Raw genomic sequence first — 27,840 nt, 5'->3', positions numbered from 1 at the left:
AGTAAAATAAATAGAGTAGCTGAAGCTCTGGTCTGGAAAGCAAAAGGGTACACGTGCAGGGCCTGGAAAGCACTAGTTCTGCTATCTAGGATGACACCTGAGAACATACAGCCTGGAAGGCTCTGCATGAAAATACTCCCACAACATTTCCAAGCACTGGCAGATTCTGGAAGACTAACTGGAAGCGTAAGTTGCCTCAACTTGAGCAGCCTCAATTGCTCTCTTTTTTCCTAATAGGAGGTCTGCAGATTTCATTCAGAGCCTCAGCACTCAGTATCTCTAACTGAGATTTAGAAATTTGATAAAACATTTTGTGTTCCTGTCTTAGAGAGACCCATATACTTAAATTGGTAACCTGAAGGGTTTTTAAAACAAAAACCTCTCCTGTAACCACGATATTCTTTATTTGCTTTTCTTTTAAAGGAAGAGTAAAGATAAGCAACAGAACAGATCAAGGTGCAGTGAGCAGAAAATGTTTAGAAGCTAAGAAGGTCTAAACTATACTGCAAAACACAGCCTTTCTACTTAAAAACCTCTCCTGTTAGACTTCCATCATTGAACTAAATACTTACATTTTTACAAGAGAGGCGTGCAGAAGAGAAGGCGAAGAAGAGAAATACTGTAGGTTCCAAAAATGTAAACTAATGTTGCAGCAGAATATAAAATAATTGCACCAAAGCATACCCCCTCAGATACCTAAAATCACAGCAACAAGACTGGACAGGACCTGTAATTAAGCATGGAATACAGCTGATTAGGGAAACGCCTACACCCAACCTCCATCCCGCAAAAGAAAAAAAAAAAAAAGAAAAAAGTAAGAAAGAATGGAAAAAAACAAAAAAAAGAATGAGGCCAAAGATGTTTCCCAACTGGGCATCAACTGAGACTAATGCAAACAGAATTGGTTTAGAGACAAGACAACCCAAGACAAATGAGTGTCACAAAATAGCAGTGCAGATACAGAATCATCACAAGAATACCAAAAGTATTACTTCATGCTGTATAATATCATGCATTTAAGCAAAACAGGACCCTATTTAAGAATTATACAATCCAGAACATGCATAAAGCAGCAGGAGCAAACAGATTAAAGTCCTCCTTTCCTTCCCCGAACAGCTATCTTGGACCCTTCAGAGCAAAGGTAGCAAAAAGAAAGGAAATGCAGATTTTTCAAGGTGGGGCACAGCAGCTTTTAGAGCCTATTGTGCAATCACTGCTTTTCTACACTCACAAACCAGAACTAAATTAAAGCTTAAATTGCCTTTCTACACTACATGTACCCCACACTACACCACTCAAAAACAGAATCACTAGTGAGAGCCATATTATTTATATTAGCCACAATAACATCTTAAATGAGAAATTCACAAATTTAACACAGGGCATTTCCCACCTTTAAAATTAGAGAGCAAGTTAAAACAAATTTGTGCTGAATATACTTTCCTTAATCCAGCAACTGGAAGCAAAATCTCTGTAAACATAGAAGCTTCAACCTAGTATTAACTTTTACACACAACCACATTCCAGATTCCTAAAAACAGCATTAATTCAAATTAACACTTGGCAAAGTTCTGGTTTGAACCTTATTAATCAGTCATTTAAGGCAATAATTGGTTGGTCCCATTTTTAAGCAGATTGAGAGTTTTCAGACATCTAATCTAAAATAAACCTACAAAATGAGATCAATCATACAATAATGTATCAAGAGCATACAGTTATTTATATTAAGACTCCAGAGAAACACTTGGGTATATTAACTAGCAAATATTTTAAGAACTTGCTAAAAAAAAAAAATATTCTTTGTTTTCCCTCTTCTGCCCCCAGTTTGTAAATAATGGATAATATAAGGTATAACAACTGAAATAGATACTTTAAAATGTGTTTGTTTATTAGAAGAGCTATACTAGCCATATGTTGAGGCACTAACCTAGCAAACCACCAAAAAAATTCTGTCAAAACCCTCAACACAGTTCCATTGAACATAGTCTTCAGCAGAAAAACTTCTTACCTCCAAATATCACTTCCTTTAGAAAACATGGAGGACTTGATAACTTCTGGAGCCATCCATGCATAAGTTCCTGCTGCACTCATTTTGGTTGTTCTGTGCCACTCTCTAGCCAGACCAAAGTCTGTAATCTTCAGAGTTTTATTACAGATGTCATCATGCTCCATCTTCTCCAGCAATAAAACTGCAAAAGATTGAGTTTGCAAATTAATGCAATGGCAATAAAAAAAATACATTTCTGTTATTAATTTCACTTACAACTTGTATTGCACAGATAATTGTCTACTTTTAGTGTTGAGAAAATATTATTGCAATTTTTATTAGCATGAAAATGTTTTTTTGATAATTTTAAGCTATTCCAAGCTACAGAAGCAAGAAACATCTACAGTGCCATGAGCTTTTTATGCAGGAGCATATATTATTATGCTAAAAATATATATTAAAATAAATAATTATTTTTATGTACGAGCATATATTAAATTAGCACAAGAATACACTGGAGATGGAAAGTAAATCAGATAATTTAAGTAAACCCAGAATCCTAATAATCCCAGATGATGACAGACTGTCAGAAAATAATCCACTTTGCAACAAGATTCTGGAATAATAAAACCAGAAGCAGTACTAAACAAAAACCAAATGTTAAGAATTCTTATAAAAGAATGATAAAACAAAGCAGTATTATGTCACAGTATAAAATCCATCCTTAATAGGGCATTCCATCCTGACCCCTACTCATCTCTGAAAGCCTGTAACAACTGAAAGAGGCGAGGGGATGGACACGAGCAGGGTACTCAAAACAACAGAACCACAGCTACAAGGAATGGTTAACAGACAAGAAGCCTTTTCCTAGCCATCCTCTAGGAAAAGAAACATTTACAAGCAAAAATCTATATAACAATGCCTTGTTAATGAAGAAAACTAGACATAATAATTGTTCAAAGTTTCTCACTACATGAAATGGACACCACTGGGTAAAACTGGCAGATGAGAATCAAACACGTGTCAGTCATTCACACAACACACAGGTGAACTTTGCAACAAGATTCTGAACTTTGGAATTCTTGGCATGGTATGTGAATATTATTATTTATCATAGATTTAAAAAGCATCTCCACAAATTCACACAAGTCAACTTGATATAGGGAATTTATATCAAAAAAAGTTCGTTTAGTTTCATGAAATCCCTGGGCCACAAATCAGAATAAAGTTGGGAAACTATGCCAGGGAAATTAGTTTGCCTTAGGAGTTCCCTGCTGGCAACAGGCCACTGGACTTGGACCCAGTCCCTTTTACATTATACACACTGCACCTTCATGAATGTTAAGGAGTAAGTTATCCTGTTTTTGCTGTTGCATCCTACAGTGCCTGACTTGTTCATGAGACAACATTATTGGCAGAGTTGTAGCACCTCTTCAGGAAACAGTGTTACAAGAAAAGAAGTAGGTAATTGTGTTGGAGCTCACAAGCAGAGAGATAACTGATGGAAAGGAATCAAAATTTTAACACACCATAATTTAAATTCCATATTCAGTTCCTCTGTCACTGTTTGAGAGAGAGAGCAACTGTCAGTTTTAACTTTCTCTTAAAATGATCTCCTGGGACAAAGACCAAAAATTAAACCATATGTAAGAAGCATAAATGTGTGGTTTCTACCTGTATGTAGAGCAAAACACAGTACAGGAAACCCATTAACAAAAAAGCAGACAAAGACTTACCCTCCCTTACAGAAGAAAAACTAATGACCTCGCACTTGCAATTGAAAGAAATAATTCTTACTAGTAGAGATTAACTCTTACAAATATTTCAAAAATTACATCAAATCCAGATAAAAGGAAAAGAACCCACATTCCTTTTTCAATAAGCTTCTTAACAGAGCAAGAAAAATGAAGGCCAAAATGGTACAGACAAACCAAGAACTCACCAATGAGACCCACCAGAACAGGTTAAATTCATGCAAGTTTTTATACTTTTATACTTGAATCAAAGACCTATTGTTTGCTGTTCTATTTCAAACATGTTCAGCAGAATTCCTGACATTCCTTGTCAGTCAATGTGACCGAAACCAAAAACAGTCAGTCTTGCAAAAGGTAGTAACTGGCACGTGACCAAGTTTCATCCTACAAAGGGACAACATTTCTTAGCAGTTCAAACTTCCCTTTCCGGCTGGTAGCCAGGCAAACAATACCACACACACATTGCTTAGCAGCTGGGCAGTAAAAATGCTCAGCATAGCTGAGTAGCACTCTGTAAGAGCTTACCTTGGAGTAGCCTAGCAACCTTCACTATAGCATCCTTCTGCCTCTTCCAGAGCTTCCTGGCCCTTGCTGGTTGCTAAACTGGGAGAAACTATTTTGTGATCACCAGTTTGCCCTGTTAACTCAGCATCTTCCTTGCTTCCTTTTCCAAACCTTTAAATTGTCTTTTCTTGCTCCAATGTTAAGTTGGGCAAGAGCCGGTTTAACACTTTTGGGTTTACTTCAATGTTTTTCAGACTTTTTATTTTCCACGAAGAATGAAGTTCACACTTACATTCTAGCTTTGCTCCTGGCACGCACAGCCCAAAATATTTAGATGTGCAAAGACTATTTGAAAACAAAACCCACCAACACCCACAGATCAGATCAGGTATGCAGAAATGCAGGAAAATCTTATGTGCTCACTTATTTACATGTAAGTAGGACATAGGACAAGGATATTTATCTAACACCCTGTTCATTTTTACATAAGCAAAACCCGATACTATGTTTCTGAATGCTTCAAAATCGAAGGAGATAAAGTTTGGGCCAAATCCTCTACCCAGATCCTAATCCCAAACATTTCAGCCAGAAATTAAAAAATTACCAAGTAGTCTAAGGCTGCATATGATTTCTGCCAGCAACACCATTTTCAACTAAATTCTGAGTTACTACATCTCTCTTTGTGACTCTACCTTTCAGCAATGAGATCAAAGGGAAAGCAAATTTATTAACACCACAGAGCAAAGTCTTGGGTGACATATAACAGGCACTCCTTGAATATATGAGACACTGCATGCCCAGAAATATTTACAGCAGGGCAACAAAGAGATGTTATTTTCAATAATTCCTGAAATATAAATTAATGAGTTAAAGATAAAAGCCAGGCAAGTCAGAGAGAAAAATGAAGTGCTGTGCAGTAAACTGGTATTAAAAGTGGTAGATAAGATATTTAGAATCATAAAGGTTGGAAAAAAACTTCAAGATCATCAAGTCCAACCTTTGACCAAACAGCACCATGTCAACTACACCACAGCACTAAGTACATCCACTCATTTCTAGAACATCTGCAGAGATGGTGACTCCACCACCTCCCTGGGCAGCACAGTCAGAAGGTAGTGCCCACTCTAAGAAAGAACTGACCATCATACTAAAATATATGCAAGTTTGCATAAGATCATAAAATCTATAGCTATAAGAAAGAGATGAAGGAAGAAGAAATGCCTGGCTGTTCTGGAAAACTAGCAAGCTATATGAAGCTGTGCAAGTAGTTCAATTCTAAAAATCACTGAAGAAGGCTTAGTTCAGTAGAAACAGGGAGCAATAAATACAATTTTACAAAGTGTAACACCTCATATGAAATATTGAATGACTAAACCTGCACATGCATGTCCAATACCAGGAACTGAAGCAGACATAGAAAATAGAATAGTTAGGATCTAGTAAATGTCTTTTATATAGATAAAATCAGAAGAGCTTGTCCTTTTTGCTACGCTAAACAAAGGTTTAGAGAAGTTATGAGAACAGACGTTACCTGTACCTAACAACAGAATGCAGACCTACAGCACTGGTGCTCTTAACAACAAAATATTTTCCTAGGTGCTCTGGCTGGTCCATCTTACAGGTACACTTCTGATTAAACTCAGTTCTAGATCTGGAGCTATTGGGGTAAGGAATTTTATTGCCTATTTTCTCCTATCCCCATTTCAGACCTCTGCAGTGTAAAGCAGAGTTCACTCCTCAAAAAAGAAGCAAGATCAAACACACATTCCTGTTAAACCTAATGGTCCCTGAAGCAGTACTGCCATTAATCTTTCTTGCTTTCTGCACTATCATTGTTATAGCTGGAATATTTTTCTACTGATCTTATGGCACAATGCAAATATTTCATGGTGTAACAGTAAGCATGTAAGATGTTTTGCACACTCTTAGAAACCAAAATCTAACACTTTGCCATGGAGCCAGCCAGTACTTCCCAAGTCAGTGCTCCTCTAATTAAAACAGACCCAGCAACAATTCTTTGCCACACCACTACTGCTTCCATACAAGGTGATCTTAGTCAAGAAAGGCACAGAATTTAAGCTTGAAAAGGACACACAGGTCCCAGGAAAATGCCCCTCAAATGCTCCCATTTGCCACTCCTTTTCCTATGCCATTCCCATTCCATCAGTCCCATCTCCAAACTCTCCACACAGGCAGTAAAGCCCTTTTTGAGGTGAGCAAAAGGTGAGATATACATAAAGTAGCAAACCATGTCTAGCCAGAGTTGAACAGCAACTGCATTCTCTGTTTGTTTGAGCTTGGGTTGAAATTTTATTGGGGAAAAGGAAAAAATAAGCAAGAGCCTACATATAGACCGATAAGCCAGCAGAACAGAGCACATTTAGACAAACCAGATTCGTGGGGGTGCACATCTGCCAAACTCAGGTACAGAATGCAGGTACAGTAGCACCTGCAGTGCTACTTTCAAGACTAAGCTGAAAGCCTAGAGAAGAACCAGAAGTACTAACTGAAATTGCACCAACTTTGTTTAAAGCATAATTCTGAATAAAAGGCTTACATTCCTGCCTCAGCTTCTCTCTTTTTTTATTTGTTAATATAGTTTAAGAAGCAGTATTTACAGTAAGCATGAGGGAGGCCTGGACAGACATTTAAGGCAAGACATCTAGGAAACTTATACCAAGAACTAAGCTCTTCAATGCTACTCTTTTAATGCAGGTTATTTCCTGTGGTGTTTTCTTTTTGTTTCTAAGTACATATAGATTGTATTTCTCCAACTAATCTAGCCAAAGTTCCCATTTAAGACAACACTTCAGTTGAATTTTTTTTTTAAATCCTAAGACTTCATACAGTTAAAGTCAGTTTCATTGCATGAACAATGCATTCCAGTGTTTTCAGGTGACTTTTCTCAGTTACCATACATATGAAATAAGTGAAAAAGGTATTCTGAGAGAAGCCAAGGCAAAGGATGGAACACCTTTTCAGTAGTTTAAATGTACTGAATTCAAACTACCTTTTAATACTTGAACTTAAAAAAGAAACATCCTGAAGTCCATTCTATCCCTCCTATCATCTTTGTACTTTCTATTACACCCCCTTTATATTACCTATTTTGTTAGTACTAAAAATAAAACATTAAGCAATCTTATTTTCCCAAGTTAGTCAATTGCTACCAACCATTTCTTGCTACTTGATCTGCAGTTTGCTAAACAGGTGACTATCATGGGCAAATAGATTTGCAAATCTAAGCTATTTAATACTACAGCAATTTAAGTTACTATGATTATAGGTACAAATGCCTACATATCCACTACGTTTACCACCCATGATAAAGTAATTCTTAGAGAATACCAGAAAGGAAAGTTGTTATGCTGTACAACTCTACTTGCAAATAGAGATTGTCCAGACAATGCTGCTACTGTCTCTGTTCCCCCTGCACCCAGTCAGTTCCCTCTCCAGCTGTTTGCAAGCAAATCTGGTTCCTGTTGGTTCACTAAATCAACATGCAACAAAACCAGCAGGGTGACCTTGCATCTTTATCTGGGGACTAACAGGCAGAAAAAAACCTTATTAAATGCTGCATATTCAATTAATGAAACACAATACCTTGTCCATATTAAGAGACCCACCTCCATTATTTGGAATTGTTATTTGGCTCCAAACATAACTGGATATTAAAATTTCAACATTGCTTGTAGAAGCCATATCCAGGTTTTAAACTGCAGATTAATCACCATAGTAAAAAAATTAGTTGTGCAAACCACAACTTAAATATGTCAGTGAAAACATTAACTGATCAGAAACTCTTCTGTCCATAAAAAAGTTGATACTTTTGCCCATGAAACACTACTCCTTAAATACCTTCCTTTTCTCCCGTGGGCTCTCAGGATGGGTTCTGCTATCTCTGCAGCTAATATCTGTCAGATTGTGATTGTCTCACTGGATTAAGTTCAGAGGTCACCATCAGCAAGGGAATTTTATCCTTTGAACAGTGATTACATATGCAGGAGACTTTTTTATTCTATGAATACTGTGCTCCTCTATTATCTATGTCCCTTTACAGCAGGCATATAACCAGTTCTTAATTTTCACACAACTGAAAGGAGCAGTTTGTTCTTAAATGCATTTCTCTAAAAATACCCAGCTTAAAAAAAACCAAAACCAACAACCCAAAAAATGTACCTCAAAGGAGCCAACAGACACTAAAAAAAATAAATAAATAAAATTATCCTGAACAAAGTGTTCCCCATTGGAAAGCCAAAACAAGACACGACTTGACAGAAAAAGTCCTTGACATCATGAACTGACAAATACACATGAACCTCATAAGAAAAGCCCAGCCCACAGTAGGATATATGGCAAAAGAAAAGCACCAAAGGATGAGAATGACTAGGAGTCACCTGCCTCACCTGCCTTTCTGAAGAAAATGGAGGGAAATAAAAGGAAAGAGAGGAAAATGGACAAGAGATTTCAACAGCTCCAACACACCTTGCATCACCATTTTTTGCTTCCCCTTTACTTCTTTAATAACTATTATTAATGCAACTTTAGGCAAATGGAAACTTGAGAGAAAGAAGCAGTTTTAACAAGTTATTGGCACAGACTACAGATGCTGCAAGTTAGTTTACTGCATGCCATTTGTGCTTCACTTGCTCTTCAGATATGTCTGTAATGCAAAACAGAATTTTCTATTGTGCTGTAAGAGGAAGTACTAGAGGTAACAAGCATTTATAATTAGACATTCAAATAATCATAATTTAAACACTAGATCAGCAGTAAATTCTGAAAAATGTAGGACTTGGATACTACATCAGCAAAAACTCAAAAGCAGACTGGACACCAAACATTCTCAAGTTGTCTTTAATAAAATGTTACACTTAACTCTATTTAAAAACTAAATTTAAGAAAAAACAACCTCATTAAAGCAAGTCCTCCATAATTTTACAATTGCATGGAAATCAGTCAATACTGAAACTTAGCTTTAAAACTCAAAACTCAGTTGTGTTCTATCTACCAGGAACTTCCTCAGTTATTTAAAACAGCAATTACTTTCTTTGCTTGCTGTTTTTAAAAGGCAACTCTGAAGCAAAAAACCCCCAAAAATAGAAACAAAAAAAAAGTGACCAAAATGGAGGCAGATGAGAAGGACAACAGCTAGGTTGTGAATTCCTGAGTTAGATAATGTTCTAGTTTCAAACTCAGCAGAATAAAGTGGCTCTGAATCCATTCCTTAAAGTACACAATCTTTTTTATGGAAGTGATTTATTTTTTTACGGAACTTCATCCTAGTCTTAAAAAACCCACAAAATATAAGGCAAACTAAAGCTATTATGTTCAAACTGCATAAAAAGTCTTTGTCAATATATAATACATCAGGTACAGCTTCCACCAAGAGAAACTCGGAGAAAACATTAATTTCCTGCCTAACCCAAATTTAAGACCTGGCCATTCCCTAAATCAATATATGTCACACAACATACAGAATTTACCAGGCAAGGCTGATGAGGTTTTTAATCTCACAAATGACATCCAGGGGCAAGAGCTGACACATGTTACCTTCCTTCAGAACTAACAATTTAAGTTATCTTTCATCAGTCAAATCATCTTTTCAATATTTTGTTTTGAAGCTATGAATACTTCATTCAAATTTGGCTCGGATTTACAGTTATTTTTTTGAAGTCAATAGAGCATGACTGGATGCAGTTTGATATTTCAAGCTAATCAGAAGAATACACAGCTTCTGAGTACACGGAAGTATTTACATAGTTGGCATACTTTTCCTGATCATAACACATTACACTCCGCAATTATGAACTTCCTTGTTGCTTTATTTCTTGTGACTTATCTCAAGGCGCATTTGATGTGTTGAAATTCGAATATTTAATACAAAAAAAGAGTCACATAAAAATAAAATAAAGTTTAATAGAAATAGATAAATACATACCTAAAAAATTAAAAAGACATTCTACTTTTAAAGGCGACTTACTAGCAAAGCTGAAGTAAAGAGGTGGAGTCTGATGTCACAACCAAGACAGAAGGAACCTGCTGCCACTGAAATACTTTAACCTCCTCTTCATTGACAGCCCCTCACCATCTACAACTTTTCCCCCCAGGCTGAGTCTAGCAGCTGGGTAGTCTTGGGAGACTCAACCAGCCAGATAGCCCAGCAGGAAATAAAGCCTGCAAATAAACCAGCTCAGAGTAGTTTCCTGCTGAATCTCTACAACATTTTAACCTGACCTACTGACCACACAGGCCGAGACTGAGATGTGTAGATTTGGCTGATGGGTGGGAGGTGGGTGGGGAAGCCTCCTCATGCAGCTACAGCTGCCCCAGGAATCCCTGTGGCACCTGTTGCAACAGTGGGAAGTCAAGCAACACAAACAGGTCAACCCTTTTACATCCAGTTTTAGTCAGAGATTTAAAGATAGAATCCAGCTTTGCTATGTTTTTTCCATTATAAAATCACCTTTGACGAAATCTACTATTGGAAAGAACCCATTGAATAAACCAAAACCAGAAAAAACTCCTGGATCCTCTTTGAAGATGCCAACTTCTATGAATCCAAATTCTGGTCATAAATACTTGGTTAGGTTTAGTCATTGAGTTAGAATCTCACCAGTTAACATGAAACCCTGTACAACAATTTGTATGAGGAATCTTAATAGGTTACACTTTATAAAGAATTTTTAGGTTGTTTATTTTTTAAAGAATATTTGAAAGAGTCTTGCTGTTTTAACAAAAAATAAAAAAAGCCAAACAACCTGTTACCTAGCAAACAAAGCAGAAAAAACTAGACAATTTTTAAATCCACTTTTTTAAAAATACATTTAAATGCATTTTCAAGAACAGCAAAGTAAAAAAAAAACTTATTTTGAAATGAGAACTCTGCAAATTTGACAGTGCTGTCCTTCTCTTCAGAAGAGAAAATGAAAGGGAAAGCTGATTGTTTGTCTCAATAGTGTAACATTTAGCAATGAGTTTAAAAGTACAATATTTTTCCTTTCTACATAATACAGGAGGAAATAAAAGCAATTAACTTCAGGAAGAACAGTGGCATCTAATCCTAATAGGTGAGAAAATCACAAAACTGCCTGAACATTGAGAACTAAAATATAACCAGTTCCAAGGGTTAACTTGTCCCATAATGAACCACAGCAATGAAGCATTTACTCCTACATTTTTGAGAGGGAGGGCCGACTTATCAGCTCCGAGTTAATAGTACACCTGCCAAAACACAGATTTTAGTCACTGTGAAGAGAACAAAGAATGATTATGTAGCCAACACTGGCATGTCTAGGACTGATTTAACTGGAGCTATGACCCCCACCCCACACAAAAAAGGTTAAAGCTGGCAGGAAGCTCCAAGGAGGAAGAATACTTCTGTGGTGACATTATATATATATGGAATTTTCCCAATTTACCATATTTAATCCATGAATTTTACATGCAGTAAGAGGGTTAAAATTTAAATATGCATTTATTTTCAGTGACTGGATTGAGGTAGGCTCTTAGTAACATGGTCAAGCAAGGTAAAAGTGATGAAATGTAGTTTAAAGCTGTCAATCCAGGAATGTAAGTTACATCAGTTGTTATTTTTGTACTGCTCATGAATATAGACAGCCAAGTAATTTGGTATTTATCTGTTTTTATCTATGCATCATGTGTATTTATGTTTACTTCAATGTCCTAATTTTGCTTCTAATAAACAAAACAACCCCAAAGCTCAAAAAAAAAAAAAAAATCTGCATTTTTAGAAGCATTGTTACTGAAAGTTATTGAAACAAATTTTAATGCCTTAAATTTTAACAAATAATCAGAAATAAATTTCAAGGTCAGAAATTACCCTATGCTGCACCCACTCCTTGCAAATGTTTATCATACAAGGTCATTCTGTTTCAGAACTTGCAACACTGAAGCAAGTTTAGAAGAAAGCTCATACTCAGTGGTAAGAAAACTTACAGATTGCAAACAAAAAGCCATTCTCTTCTAAGGTCAAAAAAACCCACAAAACAGCATTCAACATCCAAATACAGTTCAGTGATGTGTTACTTCTCTATTCTTTTGAGGTTGCAGAACATTTTTGTGGAACTTTTAATATTTGCTAAGAGGGTCCAAAGACATGCCCTGTCCCTGTAGCTCTCATGGGGATGGGAGAATAATCTGTAACTAAAAACTCAGTTATAGCTCAATTTCTTCTCATGCTTGGATAACACCAACAATGTCTCAATTTCAACCACACTTTGCAGTTTGCTTATTTAAGTACAATACCTCATTTACGAAGTGTTATGGTCAGCAGTTAAAATTATTTTTCGCTGTTTAGAGGAATGAACAAAATTGTATAAGTATTTTAACAACTAATGAGAGGTGTTTAGCTGTCTGTTTTTCTATTAACCTGGGTGGAATTAGGTTGCTTGCTCAGTACAAATTTCAGACGCAAAAAAGTATATGAGCCTATTTTAGCGTACCAGCTTTAAAAAAAAAAAATGAGCCAAATAATGCTTGAAGTCTTCTTTAATACACAAATACTAAAAACACTATAATCCAAAGCCCTACACTTCAATTTATAATGCTGCCCCAAAACAGAACTCTTTACCATCAAAAACAGTGAGAAAACACAACATACAGACTAGAATGTGACTCCCACATTCTCCATGAAGAGGTCACCAGAAACCCTGGTGCAAATGAAAGTTCTGAAGAAACCTGCTAGGCATGGGCATAACACAAAGCAGGAAAAAAAAAAAAAGAAAAAATGATCTTCCAAAAGTTGTAAACCAGATCACTTGGTGTTAGACAATGACAGAACAAAGACAGAGAAGAAAGACATGAAAAACCAAGTTAGATCCAGAGAAAGATCAAAGCAATATTATTCTGGACTAAATATTCTGACCTGTTAGAGATGCAGTCTCAACACCAAATAAGAAACAACTCTCTACAGCCGTCAGATGGACATAGTTGGGAAAACATTAAAACGAAAGTCTGAATTAAAAATGAATTATAAATAGGGGTATTAAAGTTCATGAGCTTTTAATTAATCAAATTACATATAGCTAGTGTTTCAGCCTAGAGTCTTGTTTTCAGCATTAAGCACTACATGTAAATTTATTTCGGCCATGTTAAGTTTGAGGGACTTTGTTCTAAATTAATGAGCAATTTTTTCCACCTGTTAATGTCCAGACTTGAGACATAGAAAAACATCAAACAGAAGCAAATTTAGAAGATGGTAACTGAGGCGAAATAAATGGCTACTGCAGTTAAGTCTTCATCTCCAAATAGAATAACTGCTGGATATTATTCCTCCTCTGAAAGCTTACACAGGACAAATATAGTGTTACAGAGGAGCAGTTCACAAAATTTCATTTCATGGATATTGTGTTAAAATCATAATGTTTCTGAATATTATTTTTAAATGCTGAAACACATCCTTCAACTGGAAATTAGGCCTCTACAACATTTTAACACTATAGTTATTTCTATGGTGGAATGAGACAATCACAGCAATCAGCTACTCAAAACTGTTCTTTCTTGAATTCCAGTATCTTCCTGGACACAAACTACACAATATATTTATATGCAACAAGCATATATATCAAGTGAATATTAAAACAAGTGCAAAACATAGCATTGCCTTTGATGAACTGGAAAAAGATACTACTAGCTCAAGGCTGCTAAGCATTTGATACTCCCACAGAATCCAGCTAACCTTCAGGGCCTTTCAAAAAATAGAATCCCTATTTACATAGTCTGAGCACACATGAAATAATGAAAAAAAAATACTGGGAGCAATGTTTCATGAGACTTAGAACTCTTTCATGTGACATAAGGATATTCAAAAGAAAAACTTACTGGAAGTCAATGGCACGCTAAGTTTAAGTAGATCACAACCTTCAAAACAGGTAGTGTTTCCCAAATAAATGAAATTTTGCAATCCTACTGATATTTGCATGAAGGTGGTTTTATTTTGGTTTTCTGTGTTTTTTTTAAAGAATACTTAACTAATAAGGTTATAAAAATCAGTGCTCCTTCCTGCGTATCCACTTCCAGATGCTTCAGGATGTATGTTCTTAATGCTGCAATGCAGCAGCATTACTTTCACAGCAAAGCACAAGGCAGGGCTACTGCCTCTCAGACATGGGATAGAAATCTGGTACACCTGGCATAATTTCTAACTTTATGCGATTTTTAAATAATTTAGAACAATGTAGAACATTTAAGTACCATGACTTCCTATATGAAGACAGCATGGAAAACTACAGCATACAGATTTTAAAATGCTAAGTAACTTCTGGCCCACTATTCTACCTGACTGATATTCTATTCTGGCCCACTATTCTCCCTGAACAGCTAGCCTAAAGCTGCTATACAGACACATTTGAGAGAAAGCAGCTTTTACAAATTCTGGAAAACATTTCCATCTTATTTTAAAAGGTGTTTAATAAAAAATAATAAAAGGTGCATAACTTGAGCAATTCTGGTGCAAATTATGAGAATTTGTTCTTGCTTTTCTCAAACTCCAGGACACCCTGCCTCATCAAAAGCAACTGATTCAACAGTTCTGTCAAAACACATCACACTTCCTTTTAAGGTTTTAAAATCAAATGGTTTCTATTCTCTAACTGCTACTCATTATACTAGATTGAAGAACATGACATTACAGTGAGTTGCCCTCTCCTATGTTTGATTCCTTCAGATTCTAGTAGTTCTCATTAGCACTGTCACTTCCATGGCCTTATTCAACAATCCTTGAAATTCAAGCTGACCTCAACAATTTCAAACAGCAATATAAACTCAATGCTCTTCACAGAGCTGAGGGCTGCAAAGGACCCTGGACTGCTGGTGAAAGCCACAGCAAACCAAACCCTTCTGGCATATCCATCTATGACAAGTGAGTACAGAGCCCTTTATCAGTACTGTGTTAGTACACTTAATCTACACATAACCAGCTCTGTAATCATGGATATGTCTACGCCATAAGCAAGATATTCTGAACTTACTGCAATGGTTCCTACAAGTACATAAGGCTGCTGCACTAGAGATAAAGTGCATTTTTTAAAGGCAGAAGCAGTGCACAGTCTGAAATCAACCCCAGAATCACAAACCTCTGTTTTCTCTAGCCTTGACTTCAGAAAGTGAAAATGTGGCATACTCTAGCTGAACATACCACTAGCTTTTTTCAGGACAGAATAATCAGGGAAGGCTGTGCTGATCCCTTACACAACCACAGGTCTTATAACTAATAAAGTGTCCTTGATCAGAAGCAAGAAATTTCATCCCCTCAGAGAAAGAAGCTGCCCTTCCAAAGAGTCAGAAAAAAAGCTGAGATGTGGTAAAAAGACACACATAACTTATAGTGTCTGGTCTTGTAGATGAATTCCTGTCTTCTATTTCCAGTAAAACCTAATTTTTTTTCATAATCAGCAGGCATGCTAAATCAAGAATAACTTCCTACCCAGAAGACAGAGTTAGGAATATTCAAGTATTTTCACAGTTTTTAAGACATCTCCTTTTTGGTTAAAGCATCAATTAATTCAGAATTCCTTTAGTAACAATGATGGCTTCAACAAAATAGAATTTTCTTCCATGATTTTTATTCATATTTTAGATTAGGTAAAGTTCACCTGTTAATCTTTTATTTTAGATTATGTCTTTAATCTATAAAGTATATTGAGGAATGTAAGAACTGCTTATGAGAAGTTATCCTCAAAACAGGCCATGATATTTGTCAGTGAAACCTCTCAGTACTTCAGTCATACAAAGTTTTATAAAGCACCCACGACTGGTAGGGCAACATTAGACATCATGGTTACTATGTTTCATTTAAGCACACATATCTAAAGCTAAGTGTTCTTAACACTTTTGTTTTGTCTGCTTTTGAAAATTTATTTTACGTGGACTCCAGAACTGAAGAAACTCTCTCTGCTGTTAATAAAACTCATGAGTTACACTTCACTTCCCTGTTCAGCCCTCAAAACCAAGTTTGTTAGTTTTCCTTTCTGATATGAAAAACCTTTGTTTACTTATTAATTTCCCTTACTCTGGCAGAAACACAAACCTTTTCCCACCTCCCAGAAAGAGCCCATGAAACAAGAGCATTCAAACCCAGACAGTCACTGCTGTTAATAAAAGCTGGCTGCTCTCACGGCTCTTCTGTTTGTGGCACTTCTTCTCCAGTCCTGTCAATCTGGCATCAGTGAAGCCAGAACAGATATGCTACAGAGATCCCAGCTCCATAAAACTGCACAGAGAGAAGTAACATGCTTGCCTTTGAGATGCTTGCTATTGCCTGCTAACCACAAGCCCAGACACATACCTTTTCTGGATCAAATACACTGGTAGAAGGGGCTCCCTTTCCCAGCTGGAAAAATTAGCTCCCGCCTACTTGCTGGGGAAATAGTTTGGGAAGCATTCCTTACCACATCATAACAAGGACAGTAATTTTTCCAATTTATTGTCTGAGGAAGAAAAACCATCCTTCTTAACAAAAATAACGAGGTTAGCACAAAACTGATTCACTCATACACTACCTAGAGCTGCTTAAGGGCAAGCACTGAAGCACCATCAGCAGCTGTGCCTGGAAAGCAGCGAGGAGCAGGAGAGGAATGGGCGCTGCCAGACCCGTCTGGGGCTGCAGCCACTGCAGAACTGCTCCTGTCCATGTCAAGCAAGTCGCTCACTCAACCCTGGCAGCATTCCACTCCCACTGTGCAAGACTGCAAAAGACTACAGAAATAGGATGAAGGGAAATCTTTGATGAATGGATGAGTTACCAGAATGGGATACTGCCATGACTTGCAGTCATTTTAAATTCATGTTGTTGAACAGTATATGGTACCAGCAGTGCACCACTGTCTTCCTACACTATAATTTAGGTGGATGATCAAGAGACATAATTCTATTTAGCATATTCAATACTTCTTCAAACTAAGAAGTTTGTTTGAAGTATCTTGCTAAGATTAAGAAATACAGGTGAGAGATCTAACTAGCTCAAGTTCATCTGCAACAGGAGTTAGTAATGGAAGCAGTGAATAGGCACCTAAGCTGAGGTTATAATCAGAACGATATTTTTTAAATGCTCTGCCATTACCCCTATAAGATGACAATGGTAATCAGTTCTCAGCAGTACTCAGCTCCCAGTGTTATGCTAAACCACAGGGCTACGAATTTATTTCAGACACGAACTTTGACACTGTCATTTAACATGCTGCTAGCACGCAGCAGCCCACTCTAAGGAGAGCCACTAAGCACTCCAGGTGAAGCAGCTCATTCCTTACACAGCAGCAAACTAAAAGGGCACAAGCTGGCTACAGACCACTTGCTAGAAATAAAGGTGTTGGCCATGACGCTAAACGTCCAAGAGTTCACCACCCGTGCTACAAACAGAGCCACAAACACAGCTGAGCTAGGTTCTTTCTTTATCAAACAAATAGTGAAAGTATTCTCAGAACAGTCAGTCCCATGACTGAGCCTTGTCTTAACAGGCCATGCATGGTGACCTTCAAGACACACAGCCTCTTAAACAAAGTGCTTCAAACTTGAATGAAGCTTTTTTGTTTCTGCTGGACTACTTAAGGTCTCCTAACTGGAAAAAAAAGACTAACACATTGCTGCACTTTTGGAACATTCAGAACAAAAAGTAAAGAGTTGAGATAGTTTCAGATATTTGTGGAAACGCACACATTTCCACTTTCAGGTCATCATTTCTAAACACAACTACAACCGCAAGCCATAAACACTCTATTCTAGTAATCCAGCTTTCCAAACGCACAGTGGCAAAAATCTTAGATGCTTCTGCATTGTCAGATGGACCAAGGAGCCATTAAGCACGAAATGACCAACTCCCCCATTCCTGCAGGTGCATTTGCCCATGCCAAGGGATGAAAGCGAATCTGGCATCTGAACAACAATGCTTCTACTGGTTTTAAGATACTTGTCTTTTCCATCTCAATGTTGGCTAAGTGGACAAATTTTATCGATGTTAAATGCATGCAGTGAAAACCAGAAACACATACGATTGTACGGCAGTGAAATAGAAGTGATACACTTATTAAATCTTTTCTTTACAAGGCGCTTGGTTCCTTGGGTTAGTTTTAAAAGCCAGGACCACACAACATCAGAGTAAATACAGCCTTGTAGATTTGCCATTGTGGTGGCTGCGCACAGAATTTTATCCCGCTCTCAGTGAGCTTCCCTCCGAGGGGGCTGGACTGTGCGTGCGCTGCAGGTACCCCCGGTTCCTCCCGACCTTTCCACGAGTTCGCAGCCAGCTCTCAGCCCGGCAAACCAACCTGCCGCTTGCCCAAGCTTCTGGCAGCGGGTGCCCGAGTTGCGACACCCATCCCCCGGTGGAACAGGGCTCTCGGACGGAGCCTGTCCAGGCCCGGCCACCGCCCCCGCACCGCGGCCAACGCCGCCAGTCCGGGACCCCCGGGCCCCGCGGCCTAAGGCGGGGACATCCCGCCGCCGTCCGAAGGTCCCTCGTCATCTCCCCCCCGCCCCGCCCGGGACTCACTGTTGCTCGACTTGAGATCCCGGTGCAGGATGGGGACGATGGCCTCGTCGTGCAGGTAGAGCATGCCGCGGGCGATCTGCACCGCCCAGTTCACCAAGATGTGCGGGGGGATGCGGCGGCCCCCCCGGGCGGCCGCGGCCCCGGGAGCGGCGGCCAGGGCCCTATTGAGGGATCCGCCGCGGGCGAACTCCATGACGAGGCAGAGGTTGGGCTCCCGCAGGCAGACCCCGTGCAGGGCGATGATGTTGGGGTGCCGTAGCATGGAGAAGAGCTTGGCCTCCTGCCGCACGCTCTCCGCCGTGGCCGTGATGTCCTCGTCGGGGTCCTGCCGTGCCGCCTTCACGGCCACCTCGCGGCCCCGCCAGGTGGCCCGGTACACCTTCCCGAAGCCCCCCACGCCGATGATCTCCTGCAGCTCCAGGTGCTGGAAGTCGATCTCCGTTAGGCTCCCCGCGGGGTCCCCCAGCCCGCCGCCCCCCGTCGCCGCTCCACCGCGGGGCTGGCGGGTCACGTAGTTGGCCGGGAAGATGCCGAGGCGGTGGCGGATCTTCCCCGCCCACCAGCCGTCGTCGCCGGACACCGCCGCGTCCTGCGACAGCACCTCCACCACGTCCCCTCGCCGCAGGCTCAGCTCGTCCTCGCCGCTCGCCTCGTAGTCGTACAGCGCCGTCCACAGCGGGCACGGAGCGCCGCTGCCACCGGCGGACGGCGCCGCCCCGGCGCCCGGCAGAGCCATGGCAGCGACCTCAGCGCCGGCGGCCACCAGCAGCAGCGCCGCCGACGCGGGAGCGCCCGCCCGGCCGCATCCTCACCTGCCGCCGCCGCCGCCGAGCGGGAGCCGCGGGAGGGGAGGGCGGGGCGTGGGCAGGGGCGGGGCCGCCCGGCCCGGTCGCCGCCGCCGCCGCCGCGGGGCTCCAGTGGGGAGAGCGCAGGCGCGCGCGGGAAAGGCGGGGAGGGCAGCGCCGGTGCCCCGCGCCCGCCCGCCCGCGCCCGCCCATTGGCCGCCCGCAGTCACGTGGCGCGGGGCGCGGAGGGGCCGGTGCCGTCCGGGGGACAGGGACGGGGCTGGGGTTGAGGGGGCCGTGAGCCCCCTTTTGTCCCTCGGGGGCTGCAGACCGGGCCGGGGGCTTGTGCCTCCGCCGCAGCTTGCCCTCTCCTTCCTTGTGCGGCTTTGGGCCTCCTTTGGAGCGAACCCCAAGCGGGTTTTGAAGAAATCGAGCTTCCTCGGTTCGTGCTTACTCCGCCACCTGCCTCCGCCGCTCGTGGGCTCTCACAGAACCCGTGGGTCGGGTTGGAAGGGGCCGCAGTGGTATATCTGTTCCAAGCTCAAGCAGTGTCATCCTAGAGCATATTGCACAGGATTGAGGCCAAGTAGTTCTTGAACATCTCCATTGAGGGAGAACTCTGGACAATCTGTTCCAGTGTCCAGTCAGCCTCACGTTTCTTCCTCATATTCAGTTGGAATTTCCTGTGCATCAGTTTCTGCCCTTGCTCAGCCCCACTGAGAAGAGCCTGGCTCTTGGCACCCTCCCTTTAGATACTGACAGGCATGGATGAGGTCCCTTCTCAGTCATCTCTGCTCGAGGCTGAACAGGCCCAGCTCCCACAGCCTGTCCTTGTGAGAGATGTTCCAGGCCCGTAATTACCTTTGTTGCCCTCCTCTGGACCCACTCCAACTCTCCCCTGCTCACCACCCTGTCCATGCAGGGGCTGAGAGAGTCCCAGCCCTGTGTGGTGTGATCACACAATCCTTTCCATTAAGAGGCTGCCTGAAAATAGCAAATGCTGTGTATGTGCTATTTCTGGGTAAAGATTCTCCTGGTTTTAAGTGGAAAAATCGTATCACTTTCTAAACTAGAGTTGTCGTTTCCTTGGAAGTTGGAGGGAAGTGTGTGGGCTGGGGACGCCCTCTTGTCTCGCCAGCGTGGTGGGAAGCAGTGGTTCAAAGTGGAAGGAAATGAGTTTTCATGCCAGGAGCCAATCACTGTGCTGTGGAACCTGTGGTTATGGATGTGGCTGCTGCCAGCAGAGGCCCTGAGGAAGACAGTAAAGGCTTGGGAAAGGTGCAAAAAAAAGCAGTGCTTGGTTGAATAACCTGGTGTGATGAACACTCAATGTTTTGCACAAAAACTTACATTCAGAGCACTGTACATCTCTACATAAATGCAAAATTTGCAGCTGGATACCACAGAACTAAGGTTTGAACATAAAAAATTGTGTTACAGTAAAAAAAAAATTAAAATTACAGTATTCAAAAATCATAAATTCATGTTTACCTCACTGTATTTATAGTTATACACACTGCAAAAATACAATTATGCTAAAGTGACTTACTGAACCACATTAACCAAAAAGAAAGAATGCAGAACTAGCATGTCTATCAAGTCTTCTCCCATTTCCTTTAATATAACATTGCCTTGCAGCTATTCAGAGAGGTAATTACAAGCCTTTCCCTTATCTGCATATTTGCCTTATTATAAAAGCCATAAAGTATGTTGTAATACAAGCGTTCTGCCACACAAATTCCACCTTGTACTTTGTTATCTAAAAGAATCTGCAGGAACTAATTAAGTGTGGAATGTTTTGGGTCAGACAAGGTATTGGTTGCAGTACAGTGAAATGTTTAAATATTTATCTAGAGATATTATTCCAAAATTTGTTTTTGAAGTGCCACTATCCACTAGCAATCGCTGCACTCAGGTTAGACTTTGTTCAGTGTTTCTTCAGCACCCAGTGCTCCAGGATCTTGCTGTATAGTTGCTGTTCCTAGTTCAAATAATGGAAATATTGTGACCCAAAACAGCGTGAAGTGCCCTTAACTTTCCTGACGGCACCACCTAGTGGAGTTAGCGGCTAAAAGAGCGGCGTACAGATGGCTCAGACCCTCACTGGCCTCTTTGTTGAGAAAAGAGGTCCCTTTTTTCATCTTTGGCACTCCTGCAACTGTGTAGCTCCAATACTGTGCATCTGCCTTGTGTCCAGGACACATATCCTGACCTGGAAATTACAGGAACCTTTCATAACTGCAAGTATCCTTGCCCCCCCCAAAAAAACCAACTTGGTGAAAGCATTATCCAAAGATGAGGAAGAGTTGAAAGATTTGAGTGATGTGTGGACATGGTTTAACCCCAGTTAGCAGCCATGCCTCACGCAGGCACTCACTCACTCCCCCACCAGCAGGATCGAGGAGAGAATCAGAAGAGTAAAAATGAGAAAACTTGTGGGTTGAGATAATAGGAAAAGGGAAGCCACACTCACAAGCAAAGCAACAAGGAATTAATTCACCACTTTCCGTGGGCAGGCAGGTGTTCAGCCACCTCCAGGAGACCAGGGTCCCATCACGTGTAATAGTTACTTGGGAAGAAAAGTAACTAAGATACTCCAAATGTCGCCCTCTTCCTCCTTTTCCCCGCCACTTTATATACTGAGCATGATGGTCCAGAATATCCCTTTGGGCAGTTTCAGTCACCTGTCCTGTCTATGCTTCCTCCCAGTTCTTCTTTTTTGTGCCACCTCACTGGCAGGACATGAGACACAAAAAGATTTAAGACAAATGTGACATAGCAGCAACCATTGTGTCACTAACAGTATTTTCATATGGAATCCAAAACATGGCACTGTACCCCCTACTAAGAATGAAATCCACGCTATCCCAGTCAAAACCAGGACAACAAGTCAAAATAATATCAATTGCAGTCTGCATTATCTAGGCCTTCCACTTTTTAACCTACATGAGTTAGAGGTCTCAAAAAACAGAAGAGAGGAGGTTTTGAAGAAGCTTTCTCTTTGCACCCTAGTTTACCCACCTTTCTGTATTGGAGCTGTGCATGTAAACAAAATTATTTGCTGGCCTGCCTGTGGGAAAATGACTTCAGCATTTTCTGAAACTTAACACTTTTAGTTATCATACACCAAAAACATTCATAGCTGCATATTGCACTTGATTCAATCATTACAATTGGTTCAATAAACTTTATCATCTTTGAAAAGAACTTGCAAAGGATAAAAAAAAAGTTCACTCAACAAGGCAGAAGTTTGGGCAAGGTGTGTTTATAGGAATAGCACATGAGGCACGGCCAGGACTGTGCCTCCTTCATACAGCTCAGGAAACATCCCAAGGTCACACTGAAGAAGTACTCAAGCCCCAAGGCTGTAGATCCTTAGGCATCTAATGGTGGCAGTGCTGCTGAGGGAAATGATGCCATTCCTCCCCTGCTCCCAACCACTTGTTCACAGTGCTGTATCATCCCTCTCATCAGGCCAAAACTAGCATGGCCACATCACCTGAGACATCAGGAAGAAAGCTCAGGTATGTGTCATGAGCTATAATAGCACCTGTGGTCTCTTACCTTTGTCAAAAAAAAAAAATCCACACAAAGCACAGCAAAATGGCGTTTGGTTGGTGAAACTGTAGCCACAGTCAGGAAAAATTGAAGTAGAGTAAATTTTGTGATGTGCAAGATGATGTATCCATTTCATACATTCATCCTTCACAAAATTGACTGTAATAAAAGTCTATACATGTGGAACAGTCCCTAGAAGGGGCTGGTGAGACCCTTAAAATTGAATTTCACCGCTATTTTCTGATGGTCAGGGGTGGGAGGTGGTGAGCATCGTGTGAGTTCAGCCCTGGTGTTCACAACCCACCTTACACCCCTGTGAAAAACGCCAATCACTTGTTTTTAAAAATTTAAAAGTTTATTAGTAATAAAATTGTTATATAAAAATAGTAATACAATTAGAGTAAAAATATTTTGGACAATTTGAATTAGGACAAATATGAGACAATAAATACAAAGAGTTATGGACATCTGGGTACCTTTTTCTGGGCAGCACGAGCCCGAAAAAGGACACCTGTTAACAAAGGATTAAAAACAATAGCCTGTTGCATAGTCATACACTTCATACATGATGCATAAATTCCATTCAAACACAGGATTCTGTCTGGTCATCGTCAACTTCTTCCTCCGAATCCTAACAGCGCCTTTGAGACAGGAAGAAGTTCGTTTCTTCTGATAACAGCGCAGTAAATTCTTTTTCTCAGAAAGATTTAGGTGTCCTGTGGCTGCTCTCTCGCTGCGAGTCCTTTCTTTTAAACAAAGCATCTTACATAGCATCGTTTCTATTTTAACAATTTTTATAACCTAAAACTATATTTTAACACAGTACTTAAGAGAATTAATACAGCATTACTTTCTAAAACAACACATATAATATTCATTTTAATATTTGCGAAAAGCCAATCATAAAGTACATGCATTTTCCACACCCCCTTCCTTTGGGGGCGTCCCATAAGAATATACCTGATATCCTTATGTCTCATTCTTCACCGACTTTAGTCTCTCCTGCCTAAGGCTTCCACTCCGCTCTATCGCCTTTTCAGCCCCCATGTCCCGCACTTCGCCTGAGCTTCCTCCAGCCCGCCCCTACCTCCTCACTCCGCTGATTTGAGGTCAGCTGCATGAAACGCTTTACGAAGGCAGTTTGAATTTTTCCCTAAACCCATTATTGAAAAAATCCGAATTTTTTTTTGAGGAATTTCCCCCCATCCCGCCCAAAACACATCTCAAGTCTACGCAGAACGGGTGACACCGAAGTTGGGCAGAGCTCTCAGATCGGAAACTCGTGATGTATCGGGCAGGATCACTGAGAACCCGGCGGTGGGGGAGTGGCCGCCGAGGCGCGCAGCCCAGCTGGCGGCCGCCGGGGCTGCCCCCGAGCCGCGCTTTTCCTGCACCTGCGAGCGCACCTCGCGGTGCCCGGGGCGGGACGCGGCCGTGACGGACACCCCCGCGCCAGAACCGCCCCCCCTCCGCCGCGGCTCGGCCCGGCCCCGCTCCGCCCCGCGGCCTCCGAGCGCTGCCGCCGCTCCCGGCAGCCGGGCGCGGACCCCGGAGTGGCGGCGGCCGCGGCCCCGCGGCGGGGCAGAGCGGGCGCGGTGCCCGGCGGGGGGCGGCCCGTGACGGCGCCCTCCCGGCGGCGGCGGCGGCGGCGGCGGCCGGGGTGGGGCGGGCGGGATGCTCGGCGTCGCGGGGCACCATGGGAGAATCCGCGGGCGCCCGGCATGGCGGCGGCGGCGGCGGGCGGCTGAGGGGCGGCGGTGGCGGCGGCGGGGGGCGGCCATGGTGTCGCCGGCGGCGCGGCTGGTGGGGCAGGGCGTGTGGGCGGCGCTGACCGGGGGCTGGTACCACGACCCGGAGCAGGGCGCCTTCACCAACAGCTGCCACCTCTATCTGTGGCTGTTCCTGCTGACGCTGCCCATGGCCCTGCACCTGGTGAGAGGGGCTGCCTGAGGGCGGGCGGGCGGGAGGGAGGCACCGGGGCGGGAGCCGCGGGCCCCGGCCCACAGGCGGCAGCGGCGAGGGCGTGTGCGCTCAGCCGGCTGTAAACTACCCTTGGGGGCTTAAATATTGGGGTTCTGGGCTTTACCTGGGGGTTTGCGTCTAAAGGTTAACGGGGTGAGGCGGCCGGCTGCGCTAGGCAGGGGCCGGCCCCTTACTTAGCCCTGCCGAAGGAGTTGGGCAGGGGTGCAGTGCTGGTCTCTGCGAGGGCTGAATGACCGTGGGGACGTTTGTTCAAAATTCTCTTTTGGAGACAGGTGTTTTGGTTTTGTTTTTTTAAAGTTTGATCCAGTCTTACCTGCTGAGAAGGTTAAATAAATGGAAAAATCTAGATACCATGTAATTAATACGCTTTGCTGAATGTCGCTGGTGAATCACATGGCTTTTTGTGACATGCAGCTCCCTTTGTGCTGAAATTTAAACTTTGCAAGTGAATAATGATTAGAGTTTGTTTGCTGGAGTTTAAGATTTATTTTCCTGAAAAGCTTGAAACTTTTGCTCTTGTTTTTGTGTGCTTTCCTACTGTGTGAGAAAACCTTAAAGTGTGCTGGATCATCGAATCTATTTTGGTGTGTCCTTCAGTGATTATAGGGTAATATTGCTTCCGTTAAAAGCACTTTCCATCCATTTGGTTCCTGGAGTGACTCAACTAAATTCTCTACTTCTAAATGGATTTCTTCACCCTACATGGTCAGATATGGGCCTGATTATCAAAAGCAAAGAGCATTTATGAATTCCCCTGCAATCCCAGTGGAAAGCAAATCTTGTATTTTTAAACGTGAATTGGTATTGGGTTTTGTGGCATGGATTGCAGTGAATTCCTGTAACAGTGGCTCATGGAGTTAATGAACCAGAATAACAATGTGCTTTCTTCTGATTGATTGCATATTTCCTATGCAAACTAGCAAGTTGTAGGATTGTCTTGCATCGTAGGATTTGCTGTCCAAGTCATAAGTGTGATTAAAAAGGAAAAAGGATTGAAGGCTAACTTTTTTTAGTTGAAAAAAGTATGTATCTGGAAGGATTCCTTGTGGGAAACTTCTGAACTGAAGAAAGTGTGGGGGTTGCACAAAAGAACACTGGACTCAGCTAAGCTAGAAGTCATTTTTTAAAGGGGAGAAATGTAACTTATCTAGTGAAATCTCTTGGGCATCATCTTTGCTTACCTAGATGGACTTGCTTTTTCTGCAGACTTACTTTCTGATGAATCATCTGGTTAAATGCAGGACTTGTGTTCTTGAGCTAACACATTGCTGTGGGAATCCTTTGTCCTTGATAAGAATAAAGGGTTTATTATGATGGCTGCATGACAGTAATTATGTTCTTACACATTTTCTTGTTTTCAAGTGGCTTGTTTCTAAGGCTTTGTAAACTTTATTGAAGACATCTATTCTTGCCACTTAGAAACTTGAACTTGCTTTTCAGAGAAAGGTTTTTTTCTGGTTTATAAGAAATTTTGTTATAATATTCAGTAATGTTTGGGGTGATATGTTACACACTTGACACCAATATTTTGGATTCAGCTAAAGCAGTCAGTGATGTTTCTTGAAATGGCAAAATGAAAACAGATCAGAGTACTGCTTTTTAAATTTTTTGTTTGCTTGGGATAGTCTTTTGTTGAAGTCAGGAAGTCTCTCTGAAGCAGTGTGATTTGAATCAAATGGCAAAACTCATCCATCTGTTTTTGGTTTTTTCACAGTGGCTCAGCAGAGGCGTGCTGACGGTAGCATTGAGAAGCTTAAAGTATCAAGTTATTTCTGTTGTGTGGATGGAGAATTTCTTTCTCTAGCTTATTCAGCATAGCTTACTTTGGTACTAAGGATTCCTTTATTAGCTTTCTCTGCCCCTGAAAATGCAGCTCTGTGTTTCCATTACTTTATTTTCTTTATAATTTAAACATTAAAAATGTACATTGGATATTTCAAGTATCATTGCTGTTCAAATCAACTTTCAAAATTATGAGATCTCTTCTGTGCCACATCAACTTTCATAATATATTAGGAATTAAAGTTATCTTTTTCCACCAAACAGTTGAGGATCCCTAGGTGTTTTGCACATGAAAATAGTGATAACTCTTTAGTATTCAGCCCCAGTAAAACACCAGTGACCTAGAGATGCAACTTTGGGAAATACTGTACTATAGCTTATTTTACAAGCTACAAGAGAACTTGCATTGTGTTTGGGTGACTCCCCAGAACAACCTGCTCAATGTTTCTCCTGCCTTTTGTTGGACAGGGAACCCTTGAACTGACAGGGTTGCTACTTCTCATGCACTAGATCTTCAGATCATGCTGTGGTAGGAGAAGTACAACATGGCTGTATAAGGGTGCGGGCACATAAATTACTCAGAGGTAAACCGTGATAAAACTAGTAGTGTGTCAGCTGCTTCCAGTCCCACTTGGCTGCCTTTTACCCCACTCTATCTCTGTAAAAGTTAAGGATACGAATATCTCTGCAGCAGAGAGATAGGCTACCCTGTTATGTACTGTATTTACTGTGTGGGAGGACACACTGAGAAGTCAATGTACACCCCTGGAATTTTATTTGCTACCTGCTTTCCCATATTTTATATTGTGTGATGGACATCTCTTAGTATTGATTTGCCTTAATTTACAGATAAACATGGATCTTTGGCCCCAGTGTCGTATCTCCCAAGCATATCTCTGATGGTAGTGGCTGACTGAACATTTGTTTGGTTGTTCCCTCATTAGTGTTCTGTAGCACACCCAGACAGCAAGGCCCAGGTGC

At 41.4% G+C, this 27,840-nt stretch overlaps 2 protein-coding genes across 2 annotated transcripts in view; one reads left to right on the top strand and one right to left on the bottom strand.

Moving 5' to 3' along the window:
• The window catches only part of MAP3K21 (mitogen-activated protein kinase kinase kinase 21), a 40,115-nt gene extending 20,628 nt beyond the window's left edge, over positions 1–19,487 (bottom strand). The window contains exons 1-2 of the mRNA XM_058801470.1: positions 18,752–19,487; positions 2,009–2,189 (exon numbers count right to left, since the gene is read on the bottom strand). Coding sequence (XP_058657453.1) covers positions 2,009–2,189; positions 18,752–19,487 — 917 coding nt within the window. The remainder of the gene's footprint in view (positions 1–2,008; positions 2,190–18,751) is intronic.
• Positions 19,488–24,873: 5,386 nt separating this feature from the next.
• The window catches only part of PCNX2 (pecanex 2), a 152,267-nt gene continuing 149,300 nt past the window's right edge, over positions 24,874–27,840 (top strand). The window contains exon 1 of the mRNA XM_058801750.1: positions 24,874–25,026. Within this exon, the coding sequence (XP_058657733.1) occupies positions 24,874–25,026 (153 nt within the window). The remainder of the gene's footprint in view (positions 25,027–27,840) is intronic.

Source organism: Ammospiza caudacuta, chromosome 3 (genome assembly GCF_027887145.1).
Source record: "Ammospiza caudacuta isolate bAmmCau1 chromosome 3, bAmmCau1.pri, whole genome shotgun sequence".
In the NCBI taxonomy this organism is placed as follows: Eukaryota; Metazoa; Chordata; class Aves; order Passeriformes; family Passerellidae; genus Ammospiza; species Ammospiza caudacuta.
This window is presented reverse-complemented; position numbering and strand designations above follow the sequence as displayed.